Source organism: Glossina fuscipes, unplaced genomic scaffold, assembly GCF_014805625.2.
Source record: "Glossina fuscipes isolate IAEA_lab_2018 unplaced genomic scaffold, Yale_Gfus_2 147, whole genome shotgun sequence".
Taxonomy (NCBI): domain Eukaryota; kingdom Metazoa; phylum Arthropoda; class Insecta; order Diptera; family Glossinidae; genus Glossina; species Glossina fuscipes.
This window is the reverse complement of record NW_023998490.1, coordinates 2,784,059-2,795,128: the sequence shown is the minus strand read 5'-3', so window position 1 is coordinate 2,795,128 and position 11,070 is coordinate 2,784,059. Positions and strand designations below refer to the sequence as shown.

The following is an 11,070-nucleotide window of genomic DNA, read 5'->3' as shown; positions in this document are numbered from 1 at the left end:
GTTAAAAGCAGTTCCTAGCTAATATGTCAGGCGGACGGAACGCCTTTTTATGTTTTAGCGTATACAACGCTTTTTGTATTGCTTTACGACAATATTATTTATTAAGTTTTGCTAGAGCTATTTATACTAAATTTTATATAATTATCGTTTTTCCTTTTTGCAAAAGAATTATACTGATTTTGCATAATTCTGTCACACTTCAAAGTGAGTTTTTCCATTTAGTATTACTGAGTTATTCAGTGTGCGACGACTCTAATCAGTGCGCGACGATAAAAATTGCATTTTCACATTCATTAATTTTGTTGTTTGATTTGACGAAATCTAGGGCCGAAGCTCATCAAACACTGTTAGAAGTAACGATGGTGTCAAAGACAAAGAACAGCCTGCGCGTCTAAAACAGTTCGAAGACAATGAATTCCAAGACTTCCTGCCTGAAAACTCAACAGTCAAAGAACTTTCGAGCAGCTTAGCAGTTGATGATCAACTTTTTCTAGACGTTTACACGAGGGAGAAGAAGGGATAATGGAATCTAATACAACGATCTCAAGCATAGGTTAGTCCAGGCGAGCCATACACATCGATACCGAATGTTGACTGTCATAAAGTTTTGCCGCTGCTAAAATCGACTGTTACTGTAGACATTTGCCGACGTCAAGTGAAGGATGTATTGTTGCAAAAAAGATGAGCAAGAGTAATTAATAGACGTAAAGTGATCCGTTCGGCCACACGTTGCAAGAGCTTTCAAGAATTCTCTGTTGCAACTCGAAAGGGTAGTTCTACCGCATTCTGCGTACTCACCAGACATAGCAGCTTCTCATTACCAATTGTTCGGATCGATACAGGGTGGCTTGGTTGGTACGCGGTTTCGAAATGCTGAAGAAGTGCGAAAATGGTTCGAAGATTGGATCGCTGCCAAACCAATATCGTTTTATCGACCCGCTATCGCCATGTTACCAATAAGATGGGAAAAAGTTGCAGAAAATTATGCAAAATATCTTGATCAATATGTATTGCAACAATTTCTCTCGCTAACTGATTTTGTCAAGTTAACAAATGTTCAAACAATGTCCAATTAAAGCACCTAAGAGAACATCTTCATATAAAAACATTTCATATTTATAGATTGAAATTAATCGCTTGACGACTTGAAAGCAAAGCAAACGTTAGGAATTTCAAATGAAATGATCTGATCAAGTCAGTGAAACAACTCCTACTGTAAACGCAATATTAAACTGAACTTTAAATTCTAAATCATTAAACTCCATAAATAAAACTCTATACTATCTATGACAAGAGCAAGAAGTAAATATTAAAGATCAAGACAAATTATTAATGTTAAAGGATTTTTGACTCCAAGATGCAGACCATCAGACGGACATACCATTATTTACTCTAATCGTAACTTAAAACGCCTCTAATGGGCTTTTATGCGTAGCCAACATTTATTAAATTTAATATACCGCCTGCATTGAGCACAATAACAATTTTTCATTTATTGATAAAAGGCGATTGTATTTAAAAAGACATCGACTAAATCAGAAGGCTTGCAACCGCTAACGGCAGAAAACAGGTTTACAATAATTGACTATGAATAGAAAACCTAAACGGATGTTGAAGTAAAAAAAAAATTGCTTCACATATCAATTAAATTTCGATTTTTTAAGCATAATTATAAATAAATTTGTTTCTTAATCTTAATCTTACAGAATATGCTGCAAATAATGCCAAGGAATTAATCCAACTCTGCCAGCCAGCTTATCTTAAGATCAAAAGTAATAACAATTGAAAATTGGAAAAGTCATCCGTCAATGATTAAGTTTTTAACACTACACCATACAACAAAAGTTTAACGAAAAATGCCCATTCATAATAAATCATCGCCTTCATCGATAGCAAATCATACAACTGCTGAAATTGATTATCACACGTCCGAGGCAGCTAAAGTTAAACGAAATCGCGAGCAAGCATATTTCAATTCATATAATTTCGACGCAATTGAAGCTCTACCCTACGATGGTGATGATGATGAAGATGATGACGGGGGAGATTCTAAGGTCGCAAATGAAAAACTATGCAATAGTCATAAACGAAATAATGTAGCAACTACGACAGAAACAACGGGTGGATCATCAACAATAGAAACCGCTAAGAATTATCTAAACCTGATAACTGAACCAAGTTCAGATCGTTACTTGGAGCAACTTGCACACGGCGTCATTCGAGTTGACGATAATGGTGGTATTTGTGGTCCAAATGTTAATCTGAAAACAACCAACCATCATAACACACATGGAAAATACTCATATCTACAACGGTTCGCTGTCATTTTTGGCAACAACAATAACGTCGGTACGAGCAATAACAACAACAAGAAAACCAATACAATCAATAGCGATAAAAGTAATAAACAGCGATGTGGTCAACATTTGAACTCACAAACTCCCGCCCTATGTTCAACGCCAGCGAACAATAGCAATAGAGAACTTTGTACTATAACGACATACAACACGTCCGATGTAGTAGCAGAGAACAATAACAACAGCAATGGATTTCTATTACCAAGAGCTATGCTTAAATACCACAGGTAAATAAAGAAAAAGATTTTTCTAATAATAAATGCTCCGTGATTTATGTAGAAAATCTATTTAAACGACTCTGCAAAGAAAATTTAGAAACATGCGTGCATGAAACAATTAGCAAACAAGTAGGTAGGGGAAGTCCAAAACGCTTCGATAGTGCTTACTATAGGAATCTGCGCATATGTACGCATGTAAGCAAATCTATAGTGGCAGGCAATTCAGACGCAAACTCCTAATGGGTCCGTAGCGTACATACAACAAGAAGTGCAAGCAAAGGCTTTTTCAAAAATTTCATTTAAAAAAAAAATATAACAAGAAAATGTAAAAAATAATTTTAAAAAGTCTGTGAAATGTTTGCTGTAAGTATTCTCCTGCCTGCAAAAATAAAGCTGACGGCTTTCGTTTTTCAAAAACATCGGAAATTCGTACACGCTGGCTGGTATTGAAAATGGGTCAGATCGGTCGGAGGTATCGCAATGAATTGAACTGAGACAGTTAGTTAGTTAGTTAGTCTGTTGGTGGTGCCTTAATATCTGTACAAAAATAGAAAAAATTGACCACTCCTGTACAATATATATATAGTGTAACAAAATTTCACTCTAAGAGGCCCAAAGCAAACATTCAAAAACCCAATCAAGTGGACTGATCACTGTCGAATTCGGAATGCAAGTCCCTCTGTTTGTCCGTCGGCTCAATAGTGTAGTATCTATGAGAAATACTCTGCCAGACATTGTCTACAAATTGGCAAAAGAGCTTTAAAATGGCCCAACCGATCACAGGAGACGTCTACAACACAAAAAACTGACAACAACTTTACTTTTCGTAGTTTTTGCTAATTTTTTCTTATAAACTACATTAAACGCACTGTGAACCTTCCACTTTTAATCTGCAAAAATAAGAAGTTAGCCACGCCCATCCAATATTACGAACTATGAAACTTTAGTTTGTTCCTTTTTCTTGATTTTCTTAAGTATAAGAATGATGAACATCACAGTCGAACTTAGTGCTCGTACTTGTTTAAACTCGTTAAAACTCGTGCCACACCTTACGATCGTAGGCCTTGGCAAACTATGTTTACGGAGGGATAGACAGACTTCGCTAAAATGGCCGCATACGTACCCGGCAGCCGATACCTCTACGTATTACAAACGCAAGAACAAATCTATGTAATGCATTCCTTTCATGCAAGTGTGGGTATAAAGATTCTAAAAAAGAAGAAATTGTATTAATTGATTGAAATGATTGCCTCTTACTTATCTTATTACACTTTAAATTTGCAAACTGTATCCCAAAAGGATAGAAAGTAAATGCTACGGTAAGGTTTGGAAAATAACAGAGATATAAGATAGCAATGCAGATATGATGTGTAAATAAACACGTGCCTTTTTGACCGAATCTTTTATAGCCACCCCGTTCCTGTAAAGAGTACCAAAAGAGCAAAGGAAAAAACTAAATTTCCATACATTGGACGTGGCTGATACTTTCTGCTTTTTAAAATAAAAGTGAAAATTTACATCCTGTAGCAAAAAACATAGAAATCAAAGGCATGGACGCGTTGTAGGCGTGCCCTTTAACCGGTTTCACAAATTCCTTTGCAAATTTGTGGCGATCTCTTCAGATTTGCGAACGGAAGAATATTTGCCACAGTTCGAACACAGTTAGGCAGACGTATAGACGGACAGTCGAGCAGACGAACACGCTCAAGTGCGTTCCAAATTTAACACTTGTAAACAACGTAATTACTTTATGTGGCGTTTAAGCTTGCATTTGATACACTATAATATTGGCTAGGCGTGGCTAATTTTTTCCATTTTTGTACCCCTACTAAACATCGCCCATAGAGAATACATTCAAATTACCATAGACTTAACTCTTGTAGTTTAAGCTAAAATTACCAAAAAATTAGTTTGCTTCCTTTCAGAAAACAGCGGCGTTCTCAGTTTACGTGGTAGTATAGGCGTGTCCTTTGACCCAGCTAGCACATTTTCAGTATCAACCTGCTTGTAATTAGTTCCTATAGTTTGATAGCTTCGTTTTGGTAGCCAGAAAAAAGCCATTACACAGACGAACATACTTAAATCAAACCAGACTTTGATGTTACTAAAAGTTATATATAAAATCTCGAAAGCTTCCTTCTGGGTGTTGTACACAAATGAATATGTCTTTTATGGGTGTAATAAAGAGAAACTATATAAACTTTGAAAATTTGCAATAAAAATCGAAAAGATGAAAATAAATGAATTTCCATATGGAAGATCCAGATATCTTCTCGATATTCTTATCCAATTTGTGGCATATTGATAAACTGTCGGGGGAATTCACCTAATGCACCAATCTGGCAATTTATTTTGAAGTAAGATACATGAATTCGATTTTTACCATATAGGATATCCAGGATTGATATTGCTGAAGTATTTCAATATCGGATTTGCTAAATAGTGCATAAAAATATAATTAAATTAATTAAGAACATTAATTTTGTTATGTTTACTTGAAGCGAATGTATGATGATTATGTAATGCCGTTGAATTCTACGAAAGACAACTACAGCCTTCGCACACAGAAATTATTTTTCATTTTTACTTGAACAATTGAGGATATGTTCATTCATCATTTATATGAAAAGCTATTAGCATATCTGAAAACAACCAACGTTTGTTTGTTTGGCATCGCATAAAATCTGTTGTAACAATATATTAAATAATCTCATCTAGTAGTAATTACTTATACGAATGTATGAGTTGAAGTTTTGACGTAAAGGTCTTTGTCATCGTATATATGTTAACATACTTAATAATATAACTTAATAAACATGTTTGAATATAAACACATGTGAGAGACATGCATTTAGATTTAGAAAAAGAGAAATACGATATATGTCAATAACAGAAATATTTTACATCGAATGACATTTGAAATGCGTTATAGACGGGGGTGACAGGATCCCTCTATGAGAGATGTATTTATTATACATCCGTAGAATATCTTTCCAAGTGATTGCAACCTCAGCACAAAATAAATGATTTGAGTGCAGTATGAATATATGCATGCATACGCAAATGGAACATGTATGTGCATCGTATGCATATCCTGATAACATTTCTTTTTTTTTTATCTCTCTCTCTCTCTTTCGTTTTGTTCATGTGGATAAGAGTGCGTGCTTTGGTTACATGAAATTTTTGTACTTAAAGTTGAAACTAGAATTGTATATTTACGAGTAATTTTGGCAGAGTTCAAGTTTTAGTTGTGGAAAATTCAGCATGAACATGAGATGTATGTATATTTTGCATGAATGTCTGAGAGTTAGGCGCCTGTCGTCAACCTTCACCTCTTTATGATTCTATAGATGTGTTCCATTCATACGCAGCATGTTGCCGTTACTGAAGTGTGGAATTTTTTTTTTTTTTTCATTTTTTTTTTTTGTTTTTAATCGTGTTATTGTTGGTTTCTCATTATTTATTTTTGGTAATATATTGACGATAGTCATACATATATACAAATACGTGTTGCTCCACAGCTGCAGCACTCAGTTATTAATAAATGGCAATATCTATAATAAATCTAAAGGCATATCATGCATGACTACTTAAAATGATTTTTTTCAGATTAACCGTTAGAGCATGAAAATTTTTTTCATTATTCGTTCGAAGAAATACTGAGACAAAAACATTAATTAAGTCGCTATATAGAAGGTGTCACTTCAATTAATTCTTTTTTAAAGAATGATACGATTTTCTAATGCCATCCTTTTGCTCCTGGGACTCTCGTTCACCTCATGATCATTATAAGCTAATAGTTTCCCTTTTGTATCTTTATTACATTTGCGTTGGTCTTTTTACATTGTTGATGTCTTCCTTTCCAATAACCATCGAGACGTTGACACATGTGTATTTCAGAGTAGTCGCTCGTATTGTGTATGACATTCAGAAAATACGAAAAAAATAAAATATAAAATCTTCACTTTGGCATGCAAGGTCATCGATGAGGTCTTGTACCCTTGTGCAGCTCATAAACACGTATTCGTGCATGACTTCTTCATTCACTGTTTTGGTTTTAGCTTTGGTTTTGGTTTACGCTTTGTGTTTTTTTTTTTTTCTACATTTTGAAGTTTAATGGTTTACTTAGCATTCTTTTAACGTAAACCGCATAAAATACCCAAAACACGGTTATTTTTCACTTTAATTTTTTATTTGTTTATTTACTTCTTTTTTTTTTTTTGGCAAGTAATTCATTGACTCTTCGCTGATATGCTATTCTATGGTATAAATGATTATTAAAACTTGATGATAAATTAAATGAATTCTATCTATACGTTTGTAAAAGGTCTTGTCTTTAAAAAGTCTGATCTAATGTTTAACGTTTAATGTTTAAAAGTTAGATCTAATGTTTAATTTGAAAACGTACGAAGATTATAAAAACATATTTTGCTTAGAGACATGAGAAAAAAGCCACGTTAAAAAAAACGCGGCATCGAGTTTCAAGCATAAATTTTCAATAATAGGTAATTCTAGGCCTATCCCCGTATATATTTCACATGCTGGCGACGAAAAGAAAAATATTTTATAACAATTTTCAAGACTTGAAGAAGCTCTAAATTAGAAACTAATTTATAAATCAACGGAATGATATGCAATTTCAGTTAGATATACTTACCAAAGAGCGTATTTATAACCTAGTCCACTTATGCAGGGTACAGGATATATTAAGTTTGTTCAAACATAAGTAACACCCAGAAGGTCTTAAGATAGATACACCTTTTATTACACTAAATCTGAGGCCTCTCTTATCCTATTTCCACGCAAATTTGTGTTCAAGCTACAGATCGCAATTTTTGAGATATTTCGACGAAATTTAGCATAGCGATGTGCTTGGACCCAAAGACGAGCGCTATTGAAAAGCCTTTGGATTGATCCACTTTTACGACCATATAAAGCCCTATTTTGAAAATGTGCTAAAAATTCTGCGACAAAAGTTGCTGTATATAGACATTCTAAATTGGTATAGAAAATTTGATTCGATTGGAACAATTTTTCGAACCCCCGCTCACCTAGCCGTTCCTACAAAAACTGGATCTTTATATAGCAAAAAGGTACAATTTTTAATATTGCATTGCGAAAATTAGTTCGTGATTGTAAATTGACATAGAAATCAACTTTACCGAATTTGTACTACATACGTCTCGTATTTGGAAACCATTGCATATGAGGATTTCCGCAATACGTAGACTTTCATGAAAGGTATCCCCTTGCATTTGCAGATAATGTGTATTGTTACCAAAACGATTGAATAACTGTATTAGACGAAATGGGGAGGGTTTCTAATACTCGGCCTTGCCTGATTACAATGTTCTTACTTGTTCTTAAATAAATGTTATTTTTCTTTTCTAACCCTTTCTATGTAAATGCACAATAAAAACAAATGAAAATATTACCACTGGCCGCTGCTTACCGTTAATTGTCCTACATAACGTCGCTTAAAATAATTATTCATATAACGACTTGCCAAAGTAACTCGTCATACGGAAAGGGGACGAAAAAGTGGACCGATCTGAACCGTTTCCATTAGTCGTTGTCCTTGGGCCAAACCATGTCGGTGTAGTGCATTTCATCAATATATGTCAGAAATTACGATCTATAGGTTGACCTGAAAAGTACCTGAATAGGCGTCACGTTGTCAGACACGCAGGCGGACAAGCTTAACTCGGTTCTCGATCGGTATAAGAAAAGGTGGTTCTGCCTCAAGCCTTTGATATACCCTTGGAAAACAAGTGATCTAAGGTATAAAAAAAAGTAGAACCGTTGTAGTTTATCTAGCCGCCCGATGCACTGCCCCGCTTCGCCTATAGCATTTTATCATTTATTTTCGTAATGGAATAACAAGAACTATGGCTTGTTTCACATAAAGGCATATTGTCCAGCAGATCTTAAATGAGAGCAATCTCAAAAGGTAAGCAGACGTGGTCTAAATTTGGCAAATTAATTTTCTTCTTCAAGCGGCCTTTTTATACTTCACTTATTTTCGTCATAAAGCACTAAAAAGGTGAAAAGTAAACCATTTTACGGAGTAGGATTAAATAGTAGACTTCCATGGCCCAAATTTTGCGACAATTTATTTCTATATCAAATTACTATCATGAACCAATTTTTGTCCTCGTATATTATAAATTTAAAGGGAATTCAAAAGGTTGGCTCATCCCATCCAAATCTTTCACAATTTAATGTGCCGATAGCCAGCACTCAACGACTTTTGTCGACAAATTTTGATAAGGCGTTCCATGAAGAGTGCTGAGAGTTGTTAGTGTAACAAAGGCCCGGTCAAATTTACTACAATAGAGCTCATCCCTGGACTAAAGCCAAAGCTGTTATGTACTATTTGTCGCTTAGTTCATGAGTAAATTAATACAGAAGTGCATTAAAATCTTCGTACACTTTTGAGTTGAACAATAGGTATTAATACATGCAAAACTTTATAAGAAATCTATCGTTTTATGTGTTTATGTAAAAATGTCATAGAACGCTACAAATCACAAAATAAGTCGTCGGTCTGACGCATGTTTTGCAATATTGTTAATAGAGGCCCGTTTTTTTTTTTAAATACAGCCAATCATTTGGGGGATGTCCTCTATTCCTGCGGCACGGTGATGATCAGAAAGAAGTCAAGCAACAGAAAACACTAAGAGAAAATGTGGTCGCAGGCTAGTGGGAGTGCTCAGGTTAACGACTGAGCACTCGCTATACCTACAGCACAAGTGAACTCTACCGCGCTTAGGCTGGCTTAGTACTTGCGATTCTTACTCAAGTGGACATGATTTCCGGATAAGGCCAACTTTCAAAGGACATGTACCAAAATGTCATGACATTTCAACCACTAATTTACAAGTTACGAGCACACTATTATAGGGCAAAGTATGTATTTTGCGTTTTATTCCACGCTGCTTCCACTTTATTACTGCTTTAAAGGCTGATCGACACTTTGATTCAATTTACACATTGAATAATTTTTGAAAAAAGTTAAACCGGCATTAGGCTTCAGCAGGCTGTACCTGAGCTTAATACGAACCAGGCGAACCATACTGAAATATGCTTCTATTGTATGGTCATCTTCTTATCTGCCAAGCTATTGTAATAATGTTTGATGTGGTATGAAGTGTTTATTTCATCTGTTATCTGTCTCTTATTAGTTTATCTGTTTAGGCCCTATGCTGCTCGGCTGCAGTACGCCAAGTCTATCTGTCTTTTATAATGCCAAAGTGTCTCGGCATAAGACGGTCACTAATCTTAATGGTTCAGGCAGATTGAATGCCTAGTGCTATTAGCGAGTAAAACGCTTGGTTGAGTTGCTTTATGAGAACTCCCTTTCTTTATTTTCTTAGGCACTATTTATACTAAATTTTTACACTAAATTATTCTTATCTTATTCTAAACAGGATTGTAATTGCTTACTAAATTATCCTTATCACACACTAGATTATTCTTATATAAACAGAATTATCACTGTTTACATGCGAAGTGAAGTGTGACATTTTATTTTATCAAAAGGATTATGCTGAAGTGGCATAATTTTGTCACACTTCAAGTGGATGCATACGATAGTATGCGATCATACTACACTATGCCATGTTGAAGCGATTGCGTCTTTGCATCCACGCTGTCACCGTATGAAAGTAGTTTAGTACTCAAATCTTTACCTTCACTTGAGAAACGAACGAAATGGCGTAGGTGCAAAGTTATCATTGACTTGCCGGTTCCGTTTAAACGGATATTTCCATCCGCCAGTTCCTTTTATAAAACTTAACTAATGCAAATTCAACTACGAACCGTTAAAAGGTTAGGATACTCTGTAAAAATCTAAATGAGGTTTATAGCCCAATCGAATCAAAAATGTTCTACTGAAATTACTTTTTTTAGTGCCCGCTGATTGTATTATCCACGATGTCAGGCCTAAACTAAAATTTAGAATTTTTCATAATCGCGCCACGATCCACCAAGGCGCTGGCTAGTGTTGCTGCACTTATCCCAAACTTTAACCTGTTTGCGTTGATTAATTAACCGCTGACTGATTAACTGTTCACGTGGTATACATACAACTAACATATGTCGGCTGTCTCGACTTGACGAGTGTAAGCTTCTCTTTTTGTTTAATCTGGTGCTTTTAAATTAATGTCGTAGTTGTAGGATTCCTTCTGCTTTAATTTTAATTATTTGGATTAAGCCAAGTGTTGTCTAAATCATCCTAGCTGAACCATATATATACAAATAAATAAATAAATCCATAAATTATATCCTATCTCCATTCATTAAAAAATTCTTCTTTCGATTTTTTATTTACTCTAAACTTTTTTCCCTTCGCCCACGTATTTATTATTCCGCTTACAATTATAAAAAGCGATCAATTAAAAAATGCAAATATTTTTGAATATATTTAAAACAAAATCTGATTTAATTCATATATATTTTTGAATATATTTAAAACAAAATCTGATTTAATTCAT

General features: G+C 34.6%; 1 protein-coding gene across 1 annotated transcript in view; it reads left to right on the top strand.

The window, feature by feature from the left end:
- Positions 1-1,692: 1,692 nt before the first annotated feature.
- LOC119641166 (probable serine/threonine-protein kinase DDB_G0282963) overlaps positions 1,693-11,070 on the top strand; it is a 59,369-nt gene continuing 49,991 nt past the window's right edge. The window contains exon 1 of the mRNA XM_038039680.1: positions 1,693-2,584. Within this exon, the coding sequence (XP_037895608.1) occupies positions 1,857-2,584 (728 nt within the window). The 5' untranslated portion in view covers positions 1,693-1,856. The remainder of the gene's footprint in view (positions 2,585-11,070) is intronic.